Source organism: Entelurus aequoreus, linkage group LG10 (assembly GCF_033978785.1).
Source record: "Entelurus aequoreus isolate RoL-2023_Sb linkage group LG10, RoL_Eaeq_v1.1, whole genome shotgun sequence".
NCBI lineage: Eukaryota > Metazoa > Chordata > Actinopteri > Syngnathiformes > Syngnathidae > Entelurus > Entelurus aequoreus.
In genome coordinates, this window is record NC_084740.1 from 12109949 (window position 1) to 12135048 (window position 25100).

The 25100-nt window shown below is 38.6% G+C and overlaps 1 protein-coding gene across 2 annotated transcripts in view; it reads left to right on the plus strand.

Moving 5' to 3' along the window:
* egln2 (egl-9 family hypoxia-inducible factor 2) overlaps positions 1 to 25069 on the plus strand; it is a 27125-nt gene extending 2056 nt beyond the window's left edge. The window contains exons 3-7 of one of the 2 annotated variants that reach the window (XM_062060123.1): positions 1 to 303; positions 14806 to 14925; positions 15011 to 15147; positions 22214 to 22281; positions 22380 to 25069. The exon at positions 1 to 303 is cut by the window's left edge and continues 1043 nt beyond it. In XM_062060123.1, the coding sequence (XP_061916107.1) occupies positions 1 to 303; positions 14806 to 14925; positions 15011 to 15147; positions 22214 to 22281; positions 22380 to 22432 (681 nt within the window). In that variant the 3' untranslated portion in view covers positions 22433 to 25069. Of the gene's footprint in view, positions 304 to 7560; positions 8433 to 14805; positions 14926 to 15010; positions 15148 to 22213; positions 22282 to 22379 lie in introns of those variants that run through there. The other variant, XM_062060124.1, reaches the window with a different exon arrangement.
* Positions 25070 to 25100: the final 31 nt, after the last annotated feature.

A 25100-nucleotide genomic window follows, 5' to 3' on the forward strand; every position in this document is an offset into this window, starting at 1 on the left:
GTGCCCTGCATGAAGTACTACGGCATATTTGTGAAGGACAACTTCCTCGGCCCTACGCTGGGCGAGCGGGTCTTGGAGGAGGTCGAAGTCTTAAACCAAAGCGGGAAATTCCGGGGCGGACAGCTGGTGAGCCAAAAAGGCATTCCCTCTCGAAGCATCCGGGGCGACCAGATTGCCTGGGTGGAAGGACATGAGACTGGATGTAAGAACATTGGGACGCTGATGACCCATATTGATGAAGCTGTCATGCACAGCGCAGCCAACGGACAGCTGGGGGACTGCGTCATTAACGGACGGACGAAGGTGAGACTTTATGTGGTCCCTTATATTTACTCCCCTTCCTTATGAAGCAGGATTTTATTGATTCTGCCTTACGTTTAGGCCTGCCCCTACAGCTGCCCTCATCACTTTGGCACCCACAGGAAAAATGCATGTGGAGCTATATCTCCCTAAAAATCGCTTAGCTACTGTATCTATTTTGGCTTTAAAAGAAATTCTTCCCCTTCACTTTGAACATGCAAACATTCTACTATGTTGTCAGAAGGAAACAATTTATGTCCCTTAAAGACTAATTATAAAGCTTTAATAAAAAATACAGAAGCTATAAAGTTCAGTAGTTTTGCTAAAAAAGCTAAAGTTAAAGTACCTTTTTTTAGTATTTAATTTAGCCTATGGTAAGTGTCAATTGTGCCATGAGGGACAGTATACTGCACTCCTACTTTTGACAGTGTACCATGTTCACTAATGTGTAAAGCAGGGGTGTCAAACTCATTTTGGTTCTGGGGCCACATAATTAATTGTCGAGTGGGCCGCATCTGTACAATCATAACCTAATCACTGTACCTTTAAATAAGTCCATGTTGCCTGGTTTTCATGCAAACAAGTACATGAGAAAATATTCATATTTAATTTTATATATCCATTTACAAAACCCGATTTATTTAGTCTTTTCACCCAAAATTTTTTTTTAGGTATTTGGAAATACAAAATATAGAGAGTGCATCTTGTCTAGTCTCAGTTGTGCACTGTGAAAAAAAAAAGTAAAAAGCTGCTAGTATTGTATTTAAAAAAAAAAAAGGACTATTTTCATTAACAGTAATTAATTCACTGTAAAAATGGCTGTAGATTTTGCGGTAAAAACGACTAGTAGCTCAGTCGCCAGAATGTTACCATAAAAAAATTAACAAGTGTAGCATTTTTTAATTTACCTTAATTACATGGTGATGCCGAATATTACATTATATTATAATATTGCTTGTATTCCGTCACGTGACTTCTTCGCGGAAGTGAGAAAAGGCGGTGGTCAACCAAGCCAAGATGGTTGTTGTGTAGCAAGCAGCGCATAAACTATCTGAGTACGCAACGGGCCTAGATCTTCCTGCAAAAAGCAGATACGAGCAAAAAAATCCAACTAGGTAACTTTCTAAAAAAAAAAAGATTTGTTGAGTGATATCAAGGATTATCCCGTCAATGGAGTTCCCTGACATATCAAAACTATCTTGTGCTTCAGACGGATGGACACTTGGAAACGGGATCTAGAACTTCTTTGTGTGTGGCTGGGTAAAGGAAATTGGTTACAAGACTCTCACGGATAAATATGCATCGTTTTTGCTCGGGTAAGGTTGCATTTCCTAATTTAACTTCACGTATTGCGAGGACATGTCCTGCAAACAAACTAAAACCGCAACGATATAGCACCCGACAGCTGCAACCCATGACTGCATATCTATTTAACAAACTAACAATTACTGAATCATCACCATATTTGATTTTTGTCCTGTTGGCATATGTACTCTGACACATTTGTGTACAAAATGAACAAGAGGCAAGACGTAGAATTACCTTTGATAATACTTCAATGGGAAATACTAAACGGTTAGTGTATTTTAGAAATATATCAAACAAACTTTTAATGCAATGGTTCTTAGACTCTCCACCCTTTGACTGGAGTGCATGCCACTTCTCATTAGTTTTCGTATAACGTTGCACTCTTCCGCCCTTCTTGATTACCTCTCGTGGAACTCTGAAGAAACATTTATCCTTTTCGCGATTTGAATGGTTCTTACATCCGAAAACATCGCACACATAGGGCGTTTTTCTTCAAGAAAGGCTAAATGGCGTCAAGTACCTATTGAAAACAGACGCTGTACGTATATTTAATGAGCTGGACGTGACGTCATGTAAATCCAAGCGATATTATATTCCTTGAGCACCGACACTTGCTGATGACACACCAATCACACAGGTTTCACATTACCGTAATGTTTGTGTTTTTTGACAGACATTTTGGCTAATGCAGTGTGTAGGCGAGTAGAAAGTAAGAGTCTGTGCCTTAATTAGCAAAAGGTGCTTTACTGTCATGTGTTGTTCAGTCAAAGTGCCAGAATTGTGCTTCTTCTTCTACCCTAATTACAACAGTGCCTCTCCTCTGACTAACACAGTGCGCCCCCAAGTGGATGATGCAGCATATTAATTCAGCGGGCCGACTAGAACCCCACCCCAGTTGGCTGGTTTTGTCCTAGAGCAGTGGTCACCAACGCGGTGCCCGCGGGCACCAGGTCGCCCGTAAGGACCAGATGAGTCGCCCGCGGGCCTGTTCTAAAAAAAAAAAAAAACAATTTAAAAAAAAAACAATTTTTATTTAAAAAAAATTTTTTTTTTTTAAATTAAATCTACATAGAAAAAAACACAAGATACACTTTCAATCAGTGCATTAACCCAAACAACCTCCCCCATGCACACTCATCCACACCCACTCACACAAAATGGGTTATTTCTTTCTGCTACCAATATTCTGGTTCCCACAACATAGACAACACATCTGCAAGGGACACAGTCCCTGAAGCACACATGATTGTATAGGCTGCTGGTCCACTAACATTTTCATTAATTACTATTTTTTATGTAATTATTTTTATATTGTTTTACTTTCTTTTTTATCCAAGAAAATGTTTTTTATTTATTTATCTTATTTTATTTTATTTTTAAAAAAAAGGGCCTTATCTTCAACAGACCAGGTTGTCAATGATATTAGATTTGTTTAAAGGGTTTTTTAAACCAGGCCCAGTCCAGATAATGTCCAAGTCGGACTCAGCAACACACACCTTCATTCATGTACACAGAAAAAAATTAGGGAACACAACAGATTGCATATAATTTATAAACAAAATTACATTTTCAAAATAAGCATTTATGTACAGTCCAGATTATGTCCAGGTCACTCAAATTAGGGAACACAACAACATATATCATATAATCTATAAACATAATTATACTTTCAAAATAAGCCTTTGAGGACTTCTCATCTTTTTTTAAATGTTTTTTGGCATCATTATCGTTTTCAACCATGTAACTTTCTAAAGTTAGAAAATACTGAATAAATGTTTTAAAGAAAGTAATACTAAGTGAATATCTGTTTTTGGCCTTAAAAATAAACATTTTACCGAGTACTATAATTAAATTTACTAAATCATGATTGTCAATGAACTCTCCTAAAATAACAGAAACCACATTAAGCTTCATAAACAAACCAATCCTTAAACACATTTTTTCAACTTCCACCCAAAACAAAGACACAATATGACAATACCAAAACAAATGCAGGGTGGATTCAGGCTCCTGACAACAAAATCGGCAATCATCTGACTCTTGTCATATTCCATAATTTTAACATTTTCCCTGTGGGTAAGAAGTTATAAATAATTTTAATTTCAAAATAACGATTTTGCACATCGATAGTGGTTTTATAGATTAGTTTGAATATGGCATCCCATGGCAACGGGCAGTCAAAAAAGTCCTCCCATTTTCCATTTGTGTTGTATGAGGCAGCCTTCAAAGATTTCTTTATTAAATAAAAATTATATATTTTTCTATTTATTTTAGTTCCTTTTTGCCAACTAGAATTTCTTATTAGAGGTTTACAAACTAATAATTTAGTAGTTCCATAATTAATTATTTGTTTCCATCTTTTCCCAATTACTCCAGTTAGTTGATAAAATGAAAAGCTTGAGCAAGCATCAACATACATAGCTCTAAATTCATCATACTTCATAATTTTACCATTCTCATTGATAATATCATTGACAAAAATGATTCCTCTTTCAAACATATTTTTCCAAAAGAAAGGCTTTCCATCTATTACAATATTAGAGTTCATCCATATTAACTGCTGCAAAATATCGTCTCTTTTTTCTGGCACATAAAATTGAAAACACCACTATGAGTGGATTGTTTCCTTTATGAAACCCGCCATGTTTCCCAGCAGACTCTCTGGGAGGGGATCACTTGTAAAAAAGGATACAATTTCTTTTGATACAGTACATGTTTTTTGTCCAACAGGACATTTGTGTACCACTCAATGTTTAAATACATCTTTGGAACAATTGATGCTTTTAAAGACAGACACATAGCTTCAAGGTTGAGAAGTTTCAGGCCCCCATATTCATACTCTTTGTACAAAACCTTTCTTTTAATCTTTTCTGGTTTGCCGTTCCAGACAAAATCGAAGACCCTCCGCTCATAAATCTTAAAAAAGTTTTGTAATGGAGCTGGTAATGACAAAAACAAATAAATAAATTGAGGAATAATTAACGAGTTGGCAATAGACATTTTACCTTACAAGGTTAGGGATTTCCCTTTCCATAATTGCATAATTTTGTCCAGCTTTCTTAGTCGATTATCATAATTTACTGAGCCTAGATCTTCCAGATTTTCTGGGACAACAACACCAAGTATGTTAACTGGTCCATCTGTCCACAAAACAGGCACTTTGCATTCCATTCGAAAAGACGTTCCCTTTAGATTTCCGATCCTTAACATTTTACATTTATCATAACTAAGCTTAAAGGGAAACTTCGGTTTTTTTCAACCTGGGCCCTGTTTTCATAATTTTTTCTGTATATGTGAGTGCTGGATAAAACATTTTTTGAGGTCGCGCCAGTATTGAGCAGGGCAGGCAGCCTCCAGCCCAGCTAACGCTCGTACACAGGGCAACTGGCTCTCGTCAAAATTCGGCCTATAAACATGCATTTTTTTCACACTGACAGGCTCAGATAGTTACAATGAGTGTCCGACAACATACTAGAAAGGAGAAATTAACGTATGTCTCTACCTTTAGCTGGAGATCGCTGCTTGTTGTGAGCTGTGTCCAAATCTCACCACGCTACAAATCTCGTTCCGAAATCTCGCGATAACTCGCGACAAAACACCGGTGGAAAAACAGTTACCTGACTGAGGTGAAGAGAGACGACCGAAGTGATTTTCTGTTGGATTACCGAAGACTGTTATTTTAGTTTTATAGAAAAGTTTGTTTGTTTGTCAGTCATCTCTCTTCACCTCAGTCAGGTAACTGTTTTTCCACCGGTGTTTTGTCGCGAGTTATCGCGAGATTTCGGAACGAGATTTGTAGCGTGGTGAGATTTGGACACAGCTCACAACAAGCAGCGATCTCCAGCTAAAGGTAGAGACATACGTTAATTTCTCCTTTCTAGTATGTTGTCGGACACTCATTGTAACTATCTGAGCCTGTCAGTGTGAAAAAAATGCATGTTTATAGGCCGAATTTTGACGAGAGCCAGTTGCCCTGTGTACGAGCGTTAGCTGGGCTGGAGGCTGCCTGCCCTGCTCAATACTGGCGCGACCTCAAAAAATGTTTTATCCAGCACTCACATATACAGAAAAAATTATGAAAACAGGGCCCAGGTTGAAAAAAACCGAAGTTTCCCTTTAAGGCCAGATTGCTGTGAAAATATGTCCAAAAGATTAAGAAGGTTCCAGATTTGGTGTCCAGTTCAAAGTGTGACATGATTTAAAAATTTGAGAGTTTACTTTTGTATTTTACATGAGTTATTATTTGTACAAACATGGTGCAAAGTAATTCATGATTTGTTAAAAAATGTTAGTGGCTAGCTAGTTAAAATGGGATATTGTGATTTCACAAGACTGTCTTAGAAGTGATCATTTGAAAATGTTCAATTTGAAAAATGTGCACTTAGAGAAAATATAAAAATAAAGTGTTGCATATTGATATTTATGTTTCTATATATATTTATTGTGAGAAATCATTAAGATGATCAGTGTTTCCACAAAGATAAATATAATTAATTATTAATAATAACAGAGTTAAAGGTAAATTGAGCAAATTGGCTACTTCTGGCAATTTATTTAAGTGTGTATCTAACTGGTAGCCCTTCGCATTAATCAGTACCCAAGAAGTAGCCCTTGGTTTCAAAAAGGTTGGTGACCCCTGTCCTAGAGGCTGTATGTTTTTTTACCCGTTTTAAAAAATTAAGCGTCATGGTCTGCCGCTCAATGTGTTAGTTATAATATAACACACACTGTATACAATCAATGCATATCACGCAATCGTCAATAACGTGCCTCATAGGAAAATAATTTCAAGTCATTTCCAAACTTCTCACTTGTTGATGTTGACAATGGTCCTGAACAAGGTCCGAAAACCTTGTTCACTCCAGTCATAGCACCTTGCCCTTACCCTCTGTCTCGCCATTTATGTAAGACTGAGGCCATGTTTAGACAGCACCAGCCTCCTGTTGGTGACCTTCGCTCTCCCCCCAGGCAAAGGGGGAGAGCGAATTTTGCAGTACATGACAGTTCCATTTTTATATACATGATTTATTCAGTATCTTCAAGGTTCCATATACGTTTTTTCCACAATTTTGAATAACAGAGGTCCCACAATAGTGTATTGTAAGTGTGTTGTCTAAAATGTAGACAGTTTAAACATGTTTTAGTGAGCTAGGAACTCTCCTAATGACCTGTGTTTGAAATCACCTGTCCCAGGCAGTGTGTGGCTCCAATTAGCGCTGTTGTGCACTTTATCCACTTTTTACCTATATATAACTCTGCACTTGTCCAATGATGCCAAATATCAGATATGACGTAACGTTCAGAAGTGGGACAAGAGGACACACACATTAGCAAAACTAGCATAACTATGTTAGCAGTGAGGCTGGACTGTTAAACACATTTTAATCTCGATTTTTGATTTTGTCTTTTTACGATCACAAAATGTATTACCATCTAAAAAAACCATCAATGGGCCGCGTAACATGCATGCAAATTCCTGAGCTCGAAACAGTGAAACATATAAGTAAAAAAAGACCATGTTATTTAGAGGTTTGGGATCTAATCATGGTTGTTACTTTTTATTTAACACAGCACTTGTATGCCGAGCCAGTAATCACTAAATTCAACAAAAAAAGTTTGGCTGTATGATTTCTGCGTTAACGTAACCGCGGACAGAATCATAGAATTGGCCAATAAAACAGAGTCCGTGTGTGACTGAAATGTTGTCATTGTGAGGAGAAGGAACATTTCTTTGGGAAAAGCATGTGTCGGGTACCGCTCATTCATCCTCAAAGCACTCAACCGCCCCGTCCTGTACTAAGCAATGTCGACACAGCCACTTTACACACTGACTAAACTAGGAAGCTAAGGTTAGTAAGAACAATCCATAAACCCACAACACATCTCATTTGCTTGTGTTGTTATAAACTTGAGAGGCTCTCTCTCTTTTTTTTCTCTTTTTTTTTTTTACAGCCTCAAGTCATCACCTTACACGTCATGCTTGGGAGTTCGGAACAACCGCAAACTTCCTCCCTTCCCAATAACAGTGCTGTGTGCAACATTTGGTCTGACTGCGCCAACAAAATAAAGATTTAAAAAAGTACAATACACAAGGATAATGTACTTAAAGCACTTACTGATACATTTTTATGGTTGGCCTAAGAGACTTGTGAAATTTGTCCAATGATGTATTGCACCAATAAATGTGAGGATTTTTATATTAATTTATCGAACATTTAAAAAAAATTTTATTTATGGCACATAAACCACACACTAGGGTGGTAAAATAAGTGTAAAAGGTAAAAAACTAAATTCATAGAATTTAATTGGTAAAAGTGAATTTTGTTTTTTCATGCGTCTGCCTCACAATACAAAGGTCCTGGGTTCGATCTTGCGCTCGGGATCTTTCTGTGTGGAGTTTGCATGTTCTCACCGTGACTGCGTGGGTACTCCGGCTTCCTCCTACCTTCAAAGACATGCACCTGGGGATAGGTTGATTGGCAACACTAAATTGTCCCTAGTGTGTGAATGTAAGTGTGAATGTTGTCTGTCTATCTGTGTTGGCCCTGCGATGAGGTTGCGACTTGTCCAGTGTGTACCCCACCTTCCGCCCGATTGTAGCTGAGATAGGCTCCAGCACCCCCCGCGACCCAGAGAGGGATAAGCAGTAGAAAATGGATGGATATTGTTATTGCTATTTTAATTTATTGTTGTTACTATTATTATTTTACTTGTCTATTTGATCCCAATTTATGTGTGGTTGTTTCTTTTAAATTACATTTTAAGTTGAGTTTTAGTCCTACAATAAATACTCATGTTTTCAAATTATGAATAATGGTGTTTTTAATTGTGATTTCAAAATCAGTCAAAAATAATTGGGATTATTATTTTTGCTCTAATCGTCCAGACCTAGCTTGCAGTACAGTCACATATAAACCGCAACATCAGCTTATTTGCTGACGGAAAAACAAGGTGATCAAATGGATAGTTGGCAGAACGCCACGTTTCGTTTTAAGATTTGTAGCAAAGCCTGCTTTTTTGTTTTTACAAAATCTGTTTTGCATAACCAATAACCTTCGACAGCGTTGGTGCATTGCCAAGTTTCCCAGGTTCTGTACGCAATGTCCTTGCAGGGCAGGAAAGAATATTGCAAGAGGTAGTCTCGCAATAGATAGAGATTGTGTGAGTAAGAGAGGAAGTGATAGGAAAGAGGAGGGGGTTACGACGGGACACAAGGTCACAGAGTATTCAACAACAGTTAATTTTTAAACTACCTTTTAATGTTTCCGCAACCCGCCTCATTTCTTGGCTTCTTTACATCACAGCTAAATTATTAGATCAACCCCCTTTTTTGGTACTTGGACCACATTTTTTTTCAAGCTGTTTCCTTGGTAACAGGCCCAGCGCTGAGATGGCGCTCAGAAAAGATGAGGAGGGGCTAGCTGTTTTCAGGTTACAGGAGTAACACCTCAGCAGCAGCAGAAGGGTCATACCTACAATAAATGCCCTGGTTTTCATTCGTAAGCAGGGTGGAGGTTGTTGGTTGTGTTGATCTAATGGTGTACAAATTATAGTGTACGTAGTTCTGCAGCGTGTTCAGTTATCTAGTTAGCGGCAGCCATGCAGCACAATCTTAGCTGTTATGTGAGCGTCTGTCGCAGCAGCATGTCCTCAGATGCCCTTCCACGTGCTCAGTAGTGCCATCACGCAGGCTGCAGCGGGTAGTAACTATACACTTAAAGCTGTTGCATAACCTCCAGCATTTTTTGTTTTGTTATGAACTCATTTCTTTCAGATAATCTAGAGAATAAGTAAAAAAGAGCTAGAACTGGAGGTTTTCCTTACGTTCAGCCAGAATTGTACCAATATTTATCTGTTGCAGTACTCATAAAAGTATATTTTTTTGCCAAATAATGAGCCATGATGTATTGTGAAGTAGGAAGGTCAAAGTGACATGATAGGACATTATTTAATTTCCTGTTGCATAAAACTATTAGTCATGTCTAATTTACATAAAATCCCATGCCTATATTTTAAGACTGCCCTCACTATGGCTCTGACATCCCCAAAATGTATACTTTTTATACTTGCATGACTAAAATAAACCACACGAGGTCCACACCTTCTTACATGCCCCTCTCATGTAGCTAAATAAATTAATCCAAATATCAAAGGCACATGTCAGCATGGTGCAGTGCAATTCTACACCAATAGAAACCACAATAATAAACATCCATCCATCCATTGTCTACCGCTTATCCCTTTCGGGGTCGTGGGGGGTGCTAGAGCCTATCTCCGCTGCAAGCGACATTTTATTTTAAAACTGAACATGGATTTCATTGTCACGCCAGAATTTTCCATACACTTTGACATTACTTGTCATCATCCTATACGGCATATCCAATTATTATTATATGTCACATAATATACCATCAAGCTGCTTATCAAAACATACTTGCGACGGTGGAGTTTTTGTACAGAACCGCCTGTTCCGCCTGCCCAACTGTCACCAGGTCGGGTCAGGCAGTGTGGCACATGTTAGGTAATAATGCTGGTGTCAGTCGGGCATGCAGGTTGCTGGATGCCAATTAGACTTTAATTTACTGTGGGCACTGATGTCAGCAGAGATGTGACGAGACCAGAGGGCCGTAGATAGGATCGCGGCATGCTGTGTCACGCCGTGTAACTCTGTGTGTGTGTCGGCCTCCTGTCACAGACATTTATGAAATAAGGGACTAATTTACATGTTTTCTCTAATACTTTTGTTTACTTTAAATCAAATACCATATTTTTATTTTACATGTTTGTAAGCGCTGGTATATTATATATTATTTAATGTACTGTATGTGGGTATCTGTGTGTTTATGCTGCAGGCGAGGGCCGAGCCGTCTGGTGGTGAACTGCATGTTAATTGTGCTTGATTACAGTGTTGTTAAAATTGTTGCGAACAAGTATTTTATTAGTATATTAAAAAAAACAGCATACTGGCACCATACTTATTTTGATTCTTGTTTCTCAGTGGTTTGTAAATGTTGCAGTTTATAAATAAAGGTTTATTTAAAAAAAAATTTAAAAAATTTTTTTTAATTAAAAAAAACAAAACAAAAACCTCTGCGCATGCGCACAGCATAGATCCAACGAATCAATGACTAAATTAATCGGCAACTATTTTAATAATCGATTTAATCGATTAGTTGTTGCAGCCCTAATATATATATATATATATATATATATATACACAGTGGGGCAAAAAAGTATTTAGTCAGCCACCCATTGACAATCAATGGGTGGCTGACTAAATACTTTTTTGCCCCACTGTATATATATATATAAATACTGTGTGTGTGTGTGTGTGTATTATTATTTTTTTATATATTTTTTTCTTTCTCATTTTAGGCCTTTTTAATGCAACCATAATCTTTTCTAACCTTTTTTTTTTTTTTTTTAAAGTTTAATTATAATTATTATACCAAAATAATACACTGCAAGAATCGTGTTGAATCAAGAATTGTGTTGAATCAATTCTGAATCGAAACCTTACTCCAGGAATCGGAATCAAATCTAATCGAATAGGTGCCCAAAGATTCACATCCCTACTAACCAGTCTGAGTCTCCTCACTCATCTTTGCACTGTGGTGTATGCATTGATCTGATCACTGACCGTTAAACAACTTTCTCCACTTTTCAGGTAATTATTCGGGGTTAAGGTAAAGTAGCATGTATGGTCAAAATAAATTGCGTGATAATTCAAATTTTTTATGTGATTTGCAGTAAACTCATTATTTTTGACAGCCCTAGTAAAAACGTTTAGCTTATGATGGCATAAACCTAACTCACAAGCCTCTATATTTTGCGATCTTTAATCCATTTAAGAATTAAGGTTCCCCAGCAAATGCATTAGCTTTGTAAAAAATAACAAATTAGTTGTGAGCTAATTTCCCTGTTGTGAAAGTAACCTCATTAACCTAACCTTTTAACATAACCTCATTATACAGAATCTCCAGGAGATTGCGATTTTTCAATCGCACCAATTCACACAATTTCAATCAATCCCCACAATCCCGACCTTGCAACATTTTCCAATCCCCTCAATTTCCCTGCACATTTTAGCCAATCGTTGTCGTTTTTACCATTCAAATGTATCCCTGAGCAGCGCACAAACGCACACGTAAACTGTCCATCCAATCAAATGTGTCCCTGGATAGACGACCCACGTGCTCCACTTCCTTGTTTATGTTGACAGAGATGTCAACACTGACAATATCTCATTGCCTCTCATTTACCAAAAAAAAAATCTAAGCTATAGATAGCTCTTAAGGGTTCCCCCTGATTTCTCCTTTTGGTAAAATGCAGATACAACTGAACTAAATACTTGTACAAAGGCTCTCAAATACATGACTTAATGTGACCACTCATACAGTGTGTGACAGTTACAAATGAATAGGGCTGCAACTCTCGATTATTTTAGTAATCGGTAATCTATTGATTAGTTTGATCGATTGAGTTACCGTACAAACCACACTTTAAATAACCTCAATGTGTAATTTAACTAAGTTAGATTTTTCTGCTGGCCATAACAATTTAATCTATTTTTTAGCTACACTCATTGAACGATTAATCAAAGCAACATAATATAAATCAAAGCTTTCGTCTAATCGAATTAATCGATTAATCGTTGCAGCCCCACAAATAACACTTAAAACAATGATGACAAATTTGTGAAATCCCAAGTTGATGCAATGTTGTTGAAAAAATAAGCCTCAAAACAGCAACTTTTGCAACAACTTTGTTAAAAAGCTGCCGTAAAATCAGGCCTTTTGGCCGCGACAATTGTACAAAAAAGCCCAGCGAAATCCTGAAGGTGCTAATTATACTCCATAGCATACTGGTTCTGTTTACCTTACTATTCATATAGTACACAAAAAATGCATATGTGTATGTACCATTTGAACCAAGTACAACATGATAATTTAGCATGACTTGTGCTTTTTTTGAAGCATTATTTCCTCGCAGCACGATAGTCAGGATTTACTCCCAGGTCACTTAGCTGTGAATGACGAACCATGTAGGTGGAGTAAGGCCACTGTCATTAGTCAGAAGGGACCACGGGGACGGGTGGCAGTGGAAATCAGTGCGAGCAAGCTCTTGATTTCCTGAGGGTGGAAACTCCAGTTGTAAGACAGCCTCGGCGATGGTGTCAGGCAATCAATACTGGGGCAGTGCGGAACCGGTTAGTCATGAATGAGTGTGACAGAACTCAGATGAGGTGATGCGGGGATGAACCAATATTGCCACCTGGAATATTATAAATAGTCAAGATGATATAATATTCCTTTGGTTTAACAATTGTAGAGAAGAATGGGGTGCCTACATAATTAATTGTACCCTCTAACAGCACTCACCAACGCCAAATACTTTATTCTGCTGTTGCTGCTAGCTATTGTCTTATCAGTAGACGAGGAAGGCATGTTGGTAATTTTACAATTGTAACGTTTTAACCAATGGTCATGTGGAAGAACCATACATAGTCTGGCAACGTCTCCTCAAGCTGGTCACACGCTGCTGTGGTATGGCTTTCCATTCCTCAGCAAGCATTCTTGTGGAGGTCACGCTAATGACCAGCACGCCCAAGATGATCACACAGTCAGTGGGGTTGAGGTAAAGACCGCTCCAACTGCTCAACTCTATTATTTCTACTCCCAAATTATGGCGGTAGTTTCACATGCTTTGCACTACAATCAGGCACCTGACTGTCGGCCCTTAAAATGACGGCACTATTGCTGGCTATCATTATCTAGTATCTTTTCCTGCTCTCAATCACGATAGCAATCTCCTGTAGCTGTTTCCTGCCTAGTCAGTGGACGTGTTTTGAAGGCTGTTTACGCAACTCATGACATATGACCATGTTTACTTAGCCCTGCCCTAATGTCACTCTTACACCTCACTAGCGCAGTTGAATGTCATTGCAGTGGCTTTTGGCATAAAATATGCTCTGACTTACTTCACCACCCACCTCACAGCCTTGAGCACACAGGCGTCAAGTGGGGGAAATACCAGCGCGAGACCATTGTTGTGATTGTGGATACTCAATCTTTAGATCACAGTGTTGACCAGCTGCTGAACTTCCACATATTTCTGTGCTTTTGGTACCGTGGGAAACCTCTGGGTATCTCAATGAGCTGTAATCAAAAATGTTACTATTCCGATTCTTGGGGTGATGATTCGATTCAGAATCGATTCTTGATTCAGAATCAGGGCAGAGACAGAGAGAGCGAGAGAGTTATGATAAACGCGCATGCGTCGCCAGGCTCTGCTTTTTATCCATAGATTTATCAGATTTAATTTTTTATTATCTATAGCAGGGGTGTCAAAAGTGTTGTTAAAATTAGCGTTTAAAACATTAGCTGTGCGGCCCACAGCTAATGTTTTAAAGGCCCACGACACATTCTAAAAATACTATTAAAATAAACAAAAACATAGCAAAAGTGAAATAAAAAGGCTTAAAGGTTAAATGTAATTTAGAAAAAGTTGCAATGTTGACTAATAAAACAAAGCTGTTTTTTTTTCTTTCAACTGTCATTGCTCAAAACATAATATTGAATCAAAATCAATGTTATTGACCTATCCAAGGTTCTGATTACTTCACATCAAATATTCCACTAAGAAAAATATTTTTGGTGGAAGATTTTGCAAATTTGGTAAATAAATAATCCAAAAAATGTATATTTTGTTGTTTTCTTACTGTACCGAAAGTGAACCGAACCGCAACCTCTAAACCGAGGTACGTACTGAACCTAAATTTTTGTGTACCGTTACACCCCTACTAAATATAGTACTATAAAAAGGAAAACCAACATTTTTTTAAAGCAACAGTATCAACAATAATGATATCAATAATAGTTGTTAAATGTTTTTGTTTCAAAATTGTGTTCTTAAAAAATGCAAAAAAACCCTAATAATTATTTATTGATAATTGATTCTCGAAAACTTGGAATTGATTTAGAATCAGAATAAATAAAAATCGCAGGTCTGATGTAAATCGATTTTTTTTTGAGCACCCCAAACAGTTTGATTAACATTGTCATTTATTAATTATATGTTAGCTAAACGTCCTACCGTCCATCCCTTGCACAATGCCTGGTACATTCAAAGCCTATTTGTATTTAATTTTACTGATCACAAACACAGCAACAAATCCTGTTCATCCCTCTGTTTCAGGCCATGGTTGCTTGTTACCCAGGTAACGGTGCCGGTTATGTCCGTCATGTGGATAACCCTAATGGCGATGGACGCTGCATTACGTGTATCTACTATCTGAACAAGAACTGGGACGTCAAGGTACGATAATACATGTTATTGTTGCTGCTATGTGTATAGGAGCTTAAATAAAGGTGTTGTGTGTGTCATTTTTGTGTTATCACAGATGCAAGGAGGGTTGCTGCAGATCTACCCCGAAGGCAAAAATGTGGTTGCAAACATTGAACCCTTGTTTGATCGACTGCTAATCTTCTGGTCCGACCGCCGGAACCCACACGAAGTCAAACCAGCCTATGCTACTCGGTGAGCTTACCCCATATATATATATATATATATATATATATATATATTTTTTTTTTTGCCTTGATTGCAACTGGACTGTTTGGTTTGTCTTAGAAGACGTTTCGCCCTTCATCCGAGTAGGCTTCATCAGTTTGTGCTCATAGACTTAAATTGGTCAGATCTAGTCCAGGGGCTGGTGCCAAAACCCGAAATATGCATACTCCAAAAACCAGGAGGGTGTGTCTGGACAAGGATGATTTCGCCCTATCGTAGTGAGAAAAACAACTGTTTTGATGCAAACAAGCAATATTAACTGTCAAAGCCAATGACAGTCGTTGAAGTGTAAATTCCCCTCGTTAGCATTGAGGTATTGTGTGGCAGAACGATCGCTGTAGATCGACTACTACCAGTCCCAAATAGTCGGAATCCCCCACGTAAGCATTCCATTCAGTTGTAAACAAATGGCACAAATGTAAACCGGGGCCTCAATGGACTTAGCGAAAACCCGCACATACCGACCAACACCTACTTTTTGACTCACACCACCCACTAGAACACATACTGGGCGTTATCAGAACCTTACAACACAGAGCTGATAACGTTCCTACCAGCCCACAGGCCAAAGAAGAGAGCATAGGCATTTGAGGGAACCCCTCAAAACCCGTGGTTACTCCAGCTGGTCGTTTGTGAAAAGTGCATCCAGTTCCAGAAATAACAAGAACAGAGTGGAAAAGGAGGAAAAATGTAACAGACGCAAAAATATTGTCATTCCATATGTATCAAGTCTATCTGAGGAACTCAGAATAATTTTTAAGCAAAACAACATCCCAGTACACTTCAAAACAGGCAGCACCCTGTGACAGCGACTAGTGCATCCTAAAGACCGCACACCCCACACCCAGAAAAACAATCTGGTGTATGCTAACCAGTGTAATGATGAATGCACTGATTCATATATTGGGGAAACAAAACAACCACTAAGCCGACGCATGGCACAGCATAGACGGGCAAACTCTTCAGGCCAAGACTCAGCTGTCTGCCTGCACCTCAGGGAGAAACAACACTCCTTTGAGAACAAAGGGCAAAACCATCCTTGTACAGGCACACCCTCCTGGTTTTTGGAGTATAAATATTTGGGGTTTGGCACCAGCCGCTGGGCTAGATCTGACCAATCTAAGTATGAGCACGAACTGATGAAGCCTACTTGGATGAGCGGCGAAACGTCTTCTAAAACAAAACAAACAGTCCAGTTGCGATTGATTGAATGCCCTGAGATGACAATGACCTGGATGAATGACAACATTCATAAACATTTGGTGACACAAATAGACGTTAATTTACGTTGTCATAGTTGAATACACTGCATGTACACAACACAACCTTTTCTCTCCTGGCGGGGGGCGAGGAGGGGGTCTGAGGCAGGAAGTATGTGTTTCCTGAGTGGGGAGACGCGGCGGAGGGAGTCGGAGGGGAGGAAGGTTCGATTGCAGGACTCGTGCAGCTGAGGCGCAGACAAGAGACAGGAATAAACAATGCTGCCCCACAGGAGAGAAGAAAACTGTGCAAATTAACCCTGTGCTGTCCAAGACATCAGCTTGTCTTGAACGGCTCAAATGATATATTTTTTTCTACATTTAAAACACTTCCTTGTGGTCCACTTAACATATAACAATGGTGCTTTGGTTAAAATTTTACATAAATTTGGTTTTACAGACCATCTTCAAGCCGCTTTCTGACTGTCTCCATAGAATGCACCTTTTTGTTGGCGGTCTTATTTACGTACCCAAGTCATGCTCCAGACCAAGGTCCCTTCAGCCATGTTGTAGTGTTAGCGCTTCCATATCGAGTCTACTGACACATAGAATTTAGAACTATACACTACTTTTTTATTAGAAATGGCAACAGCGGAGGATTTTAGCATGCATATGCATGTACAATTCAGTCTGCTAGGAACTTATTGACTATAACTAAATAAAAATGGCGGACTCGTGCAAAGCTCTTCGGGTAAACCTCTACCATATATGGAGATATCCGCTAACGTAACTAAGGCAAAATATGTCACTAAAGTCTCAAATTCCAAACGGCTGGAAGAAGGCCAGATTGTTTTATAAATATTTCCGCTATGCCTTCAAGGTTTGATTTCACATTTTTTAGGATTTATGTGGCGTGCAAAGACACATATTATATTCAAAATCAACTTTTTCTGTAATTTGGATCCGCATGAGTGCTCATAAATTCAATTCAAACTATGGAAATATTGCAGAGATATTTGTAAAACAATTTTACCTTTTTTCCAAACAAGCTTTTTGAGATTTGCCATGATGCGTTACATCATCGGATATCTCCATACCTAGTAATTAGTAAATGTTTTCCAGTTGACGCTTTGTGCCAGCCTGCCATTTTCAATTCTTGTAGTGTGGTTTTAGGTCCAACGTAAATATGTCCACGGTGAACCGGATAATGTAAAATGCTCTGTTTTTGGTTAAATTCATGACACTAACCAGCCCGCCTAACTTTGGTGTTTCGTGGCAATGTGCGTACAGTGGGAAAGTCTCTTCCTGTGTGCAAACCACTTTGAAGACAGCCATTTTAACTCTTGACAATATACAATATAATTTCATAAAGGCTACGTTCACACTGCAGGGTCGGTTGTCCAATTCTGATTTGTATTGTCGAATCTGATCTTTTAGTGGCCATTAACATTGCAAAAAAAAAAGGGATTTCTACTGTGAATGCAACCCGACAAGCATGCAGACATGACTTCATGACGTCGCACGCACTGCAGTGTTTACAGAAGTAAACATGGCTTCCACTCTAGACGGTCTCAGTACTGGTGCATTTTTGGCAATTTCAAGGATTTTGTGCAATCAAACTAAACTTATTCTGAACCAAATTATTGCGCATAGAAGATTAAGAAGGAAGAGGACAAGTATTTTGGCTGTGGTAGTTTTACGGGATATTTTGCTCAATGAAGAGTGTGTCTGTGCGCGACAGTTGGAGACAGGAGTGGTAAAACTTTCACGTGAGTTCAAAAACCATATTATTTTCACCTGTTTTCTGCTCGGTTGTCAGCTATTTACTTTGTAACAGTCTATTTTGGCGAATGATTATTACGCTTATTTATTTTTTGAATACGTTCTGGTCGGATGAATGTGACCTGAGTGCAGGAGCGTTCACATTGAGGAGGCATCGCATATATATCCGATTTATATCCACGTACGAAAAAGGCCTGGGTTGGATATGAAAAATGAGACATAGCACTGTTCACAAAGTATTGCATATGGGCATATGGGCAAACAATTCGGAATTGACTTGCAGTGTGAACAAGGCCTTCATGGCGTTATCAATTCCTACTATTTATGGCAATGGTGGAGACAATGAAGCCGTAAGTGAAATAACAGATTGATAAATTGGCGCTGGAACTTTACACTGTAGCGTAACTACATTGTAGCCAATTGTTTATTTACAAAGATTAACATGCAACATACGTATAATGCTATATTCTTGTAGGTATGTACAAAGTTATTTAAAATAGGGAGGAAACCAGACATAATAACATGTAGCCTGTATACTTGTTGCTTTTTAGCACCGAAAGCTAATAATCTCTTTAAACTCTCTGGATCAGACTGCCTCATAAAGTTAGATGGTAAACTTTTCTTTAGTTGCCTTAGTTGAAGTAGGGCTGGGCGATATGGCCTTTTATTAATATCTCAATATTTTTAGGCCATGTCACGATACACGATATATATCGCGATTTTTTGCCTTAGCCTTGAATGAACACTTGATGCATATAATCACAGCAGTATGATGATTCTATGTGTCTACATTAAAACATTTTTGTTCATACTTCATTAATATATGCTCATTTTAAACTTTCATGCAGAGAGGGAAATCACAACTAAGTCAATTTAGCAAAAGTGTATTTATTAAACAGTTATTAAGCAGTGGCTCAAGCATTCATGTCATTTCCAAAACAGAAAGTGCAAGATTGTCAAAGACATTTTAAAACAAGCCAATAGTGCACTTTTGTGCATGATGTCACTAAGACGACATATGAAAATAACTTTTTGTACAGAACGCCACTACAATAGTTAAAAACAAATAAAGTGCACTTTTGTGCATGATGTCACACAAGATATTTCAATAGGTGTCACATAAAAATGAGCTGCATATCAAATAGTATATGTCATACGGTGTTGATGTGGAAATGGTTGCTTCGGCATTTTGTGGGTGTGGCACCGAACGGAGATGTTGACATGCGGAGTTTGAAGCACTCTTCATTCTCTAGCGGGTGACTTTTCAAATGATGCTACAAATTAGCAGTGCTGCTACTTTTAGTAGCAACGCCTTTGCCGGATAATTGTTCAACATATTCCCGCTTGAAGCCAAACCACCGCCGGACGATGGATCCCGTGCTGTTTTTTTTAGGAATTAATTCTTCATCCATTTGTTACCAGATTCGCACCTTCTCTCTCTCGTATTACCACCCGCACCACTTCGCTAGCATCACAGCTAACGTTACCATGTCGCTACCTCTCTGCTTCACGGGAGCGTGTGTAAGAAGGTGCGCTTGTTTTAATTCTCTGTGAGAAGGAGAGACAAGATAGAGGGAGAAACGCATGCAGTTTAATGCCCGCAGCTAAAAGCAACTGCGTGAGAACATATACTCGAATATCACCATATAGTCATTTTCTATATCGCACAGAGATAAACCCGCGATATATCGAGTATATCGATATATCGCCCAGCCCTAAGTTGAAGTAGCCTATAATTCTAACTTATTTTTCGGTATTTCTCAAGAATCTTGCCTGGAAAACTACAAAAATGGCAAAGAAGCAGTCGCAGCCAGTTGGAGGGACCCAGGTGTAGATGGGTGCATTTGTATCTAAAAAGACCCCCAAAATGATCCGTTTGTAAGAAAAGGAGCTTCAAGATGGGTCTGTAAAGCGGGCAGCATGGTGGCACAGGGCTTAGTGCGTGTGCCTCACAATACGGAGGTCCTGGGTTCGATCTCCCCTCCAAAGACATGCATTTTGGGATGGGTTGATTGGCAACACTAAATTGGCTCTAGTGTGTGAATGTTGTCTGTCTATCTGTGATGGCCCTGCGATCAGGTGGCGACTTGTCCAGGGTGGGATAGGCTCCAGCACCCTCGCGACCCCGAGAGGGACAAGCGGTAGAAAATGGATGGATGGATAGATTTTGACTAAAGCACCGTTATTACATCTTACGTAGTTCTTAAGTAAGTGTGTTAAATGTAAATTAAAATCATAGTATGACCGTGCTAATCAATACAGTACAACCTCTAAACACAATCACTTTTGTTTGGATTCCCCAAGAAATAATCTGTACCAGGGTCAAGCTGTCCTCATGAAGCCCTTTTTATTTGTCGCACAAATGTAAAAAGAAATCAAGCACAGAAATCCAACACGAGGGAGGTCGAAAGAGATGCACTGTGGTCTTGTACGGCAGAGTTTTGAACTCCGAAGTCTTGTCCAATTTTAGACGCATGTCTTGTCACTCCTGGTTGTCACAGGATGCGAAATGGCTGCGGAACGTTATCGCCACGGCGGCGGACTCTTTCCGTTACAATTCAAGTTAATGTGTCCGTTTCCAGCTCTTGCGGAACAGCACAGACATGGCGGTGACACATCTCTGAGCTAAATAACACAAAATAAATGATTCAGTTTAAAATAAATCAGTTTGTCTACAAGGTGGATCATATTTTACTCTTTGAAACGTCTTAATGGGTGGGGACAGAAACATTAAGTCAACTTGTAATTTCACCTTGTTGAGTCAAAAAGGTCCAAAATGAAAGAATCCTATGCACCCATATACCGGGTAGCCATGTGCGGATATGGGGTCGTTTGTCAAATGCCAGCTGATGCGGGGGCCGGGGAAGCAGAGGGTGTGGTTTGTAGGAGTTGTGTGTGTCTACAACACTCGCCAGGGATGGTGTTACTGTTGTGTTGTTGCTTGCTTAAAAAAATAAAAAAAATTAGGTTCTACATGACAAAACAGTCGTCTTTTTCACAAGTCAAGTCAATGCCGTGACAATGCCGCCCGCCTGTGGGTATTGATGGACGGCAAAGCTCGAGACGTTCCGCGGTGTTTACTTTATCACATGATTATGTGCGGATTCCCGAGATCACGTAAAAGTCCGCTATTTTGCTGTACAGCGGAGCCGCAACAGAACGGCGGTGGGGATTGCTGGACGGCAGATGACGGTGCCGTTCCGTGGTGGTTACGTTTCGCTGGCGTTTTGAATCCTGTGGAAATCAGGGGTAACGGTCTAGTTCACTTTTACGCAACAGTTTTAAGAATGAATACAGAAGCCATGCAAAGATTAAAGGTGCTACACGTGCAACAAACAGTACCTTCATCACCGATGCTGATGCTAACAAAACATGAGCTTTGTCACAGATGGTAGACCGGGTGCAAAATTATTGCATTCGACAAAGTTTTTTGTGTAACGGAGGTTTTTTACCTGAAAGTTTTCTGAAGGCTGAAGTGTCAGCCGAAACTGTCAGCACGTAAGAAACTCTTCAAACTTAAAGTGTTAACAAACTACAAAGAAGGAGAATACTGAATTTATTTAATTCATCCATTCTTATGGAGTCTATTGTGAATAAATTGAGAACAGGAAGTGAACAAAAGTTTTAGCAACTGTTATGTAAAAGAAAAGGGGTAGGATTAAATAAGCTCTGCTTCTTCCTACTCCTTTTCGAACATGTTGAAAAGAGAAACTGGAAATTGTGATGTATCATGTTGTATGCTTGCATGTTCGAAATAAACTTAAACTCAAAACACATTAAACCTTTTTCTGAACACAATAATTGTGCACCTATCTATTTGGGAAGACAAGATGAACACAATCGATTTATATTACACACCACTGACTTTGTTAGTCACCATGGCAACAGCAGAAACAATGTTAATACAAGTGTTATTTTTGAATGGTATCTGTTTATTTCTATAATGTACTGTGATGAATTCATCTGTTACAAGGTCCAAAAGTCATCATATTGCTAGATCCTTAGATGCTTTAAATTGGTACTCCTAACGTAAATTGTTGTTTGTCTGCCAGCTATGCCATCACAGTCTGGTACTTTGATGCCAAAGAGCGAGCAGAGGCGAAGGAGAAATATAGACTGGGTGAGCTTGAAAATGTCCAGTTTTGAATTTACTCTGAGTCAGCCTACTGACACATGTATTTTCCCTTGTGACTAATATTTATTTTCCTGTGTCCGTAGCAACGGGACAGAAAGGTGTTCAGGTGCCTGTCAGTCAGAACAGCAGGGCATGAATCTCATCTTAATGACCGGAGAGCAAGCATGGAAGCACCATGTGTCTTTCTGAGCTCTTAATGGACGTCATAAAGGAAGTCGCTGTTAAACTGTCACTCCTTTCTGCATTTATGGAGCGTAGCGGATACAAAGTCTTGCGGCTTGGTGATATGAGAGGAAACAAGTGGTCCTCTTCTTCAAAAAATCTGACTTCTCACAGGTTTTTTTGTCTGCATTTAGTGATATGTCAGGTCAAAGAGGAGAAACTACAATACAGCGAGGAGAATGTGGTACTTGTTCATCCAGTACTGACTTTACACACGAAGCTGAGTTATTGCGATCTTTCAAATGAGAGAGGCATATTAAACATTTCAGGACAGAATTTCAATAATGCACATAGCATGAGGAAAACTTTACATGTGGGGATCTCTGTAGAATCGATGTGGACAGATCACACATCATAGTCTCAAACAGGGTCTCATGTAATTGTGTGCGTGTCACACACCTTTTTGCATACCTCGTACTTGTTTAAAGTACCAGTAGAAAGTAAAAACAAGTTGACTTTATATGCTTAAATGTGTTTCATTGTATCCATTAAACAATAACCTATCGTATTTACAATATGCAAAGTATGTGAAAATACTGTCAAAACATCACAAAATGCCACAATATCAGATGGCCATTTAGAATATTCTACTCCGAAACTCTTCGGCAATTTCCGTAGATTCAGGGTCGAATGACGTCACGGTGCACTCTGACTATATCAGCCGATCAGTCATACTGGAAATGTGCAAACACTAGAAAGAGATGTGCTGTCTATCAATCACAAATTCTATATAAGACATCAAAACGTTTTTCTTTTTTTATGCATTCTAAGTCGTAGATTTAAAAAAAAAAGTTTGCTAACAATTGAGTCAGTTGGAGCTCTCTATTCCGCCCACAAAACCCCAATAACCATCCAAAACCCACCAACAATACTCTATTTACATATCGTGACCTGAAAAATAACCAAATAGCGATATTGTTATTATAAGCTCTTACGCAGACTATTTTTTAGCCGCGCATTGATGAGCACAAAATGCCGCTCATCTGGATATTAGAAGAATTTAGCAATGAATCTAAAAGGTGTTTATCTGATACATTCAATTTATACCCGGAGATGGAGACAAAGACACGACAACTGAAGATGGTGTCTTTTTAACCCTTTGTGTTTATTATGATGATCATAATTCATCTAAATTGAAAAATATGGAAATCCTGTCAGTCGTCATCGCAGTGAGAGCAGACATTGTACAGTAAGCTATCGTTTTTTTATGTTTGTAGTTTGTATTTCTTGTTTAGCACTTAGCAATACTGCTACATGATGCTTAGTGTTTCGCTGAAGTTGGATCTGTTTAGCAGAGCTTCTAAAACTTGTAGCTCACCCCCCTTGTATTTAGGATAAAAAACATTAAGGTTCCGGATCATAATTTTTCCCACAGTAATCGTCGTTGGCTCGCACAAATTCTGTATAAGTTGCATTGTTGTTGGTGGGAAAGGGATCTGTGTGTCCCACTTGTGACTGGCTTGCTCATTATCCCTCAAAATGGCCCGGGAATCTCCCGTGAGATGGATACAATTTCGATCATATCTATTTACTCCCAGACTTTGTTAGTCTTTTGGTGTCATAAACTAGATATACAGTATATGATAACAGCTTCAATATAGAGGCAACTTGTTTTTCTATTCTACCGGTACTTTTAAACATGACAAAAACAGTACAAAAGTGCGTTGCAGAAAATGTAACTAAAAGAGGTAACTACTGTAGATCCTCTAATTATAGAATGTATTTACTGGAATCGCAGTTGTAAACAGTATGGCAAGTTTTAGCATGCATGAGTTTCACGACTTTTGGACACGACACACCTGATGACAATACAAGATTCTGACGTAATTGAATAAAGGCCCTAATTGGAGCATTTACGATATACAGTATTTAGAATGGAAAAAGGATAGTGCACACTTAGAGCCACACCTGTATTATGCAAAACAATATGAGCGCTAATATTACAAAAAGTCATAGACTAGTTAATTCACAATTATACAATACTATGCGTCATTAAAAAATACATAACCCATGAAACATTTGATTCTGAAGTGAAAACTGATCATTGTTAGCTTTTTAATACATCTCTTGTATTAGATTAGAATATGGTGGTGTGTTTAATCCTCATTAGTAAGACAATTCATTCAAAACATGTTTAGTACTAAGCACAAGTTTTGGCACACTCACTATATGTGAGCTGCAGCATTGCGTATGCGTGTGTGTGTACAAGTGTGACTCTTCAAATGTGTGTTTGAGCACATTAGAACTACTGTTTTGATGGTGGTTACAGGTGTTGTGTTAGCCTGGTTTAGGTGGGAAAAAGTTTATTTTACAAAAAAGCACTTTATCGAGTGAAATGTGACTGTTACCAGGCAGTTGAAATAGTATGTAAAAAAAAAACAAAATTAAAAAAAAGGCCAGCCAGTGCCAGATAAAGCTAATCTTGACTTGCTGTAGTGGTTGAAGAAAGCGCAATAATGTATGTTTTTTTGTTTTTTTAATGACAACAATCACACTTTGTGAAATGCTGTGTGAATGATTAAAAAAAAAATTAAACTCAGTGTAAGATTGACTTGATGGTGTGGTTATTTATGGTCATTGAA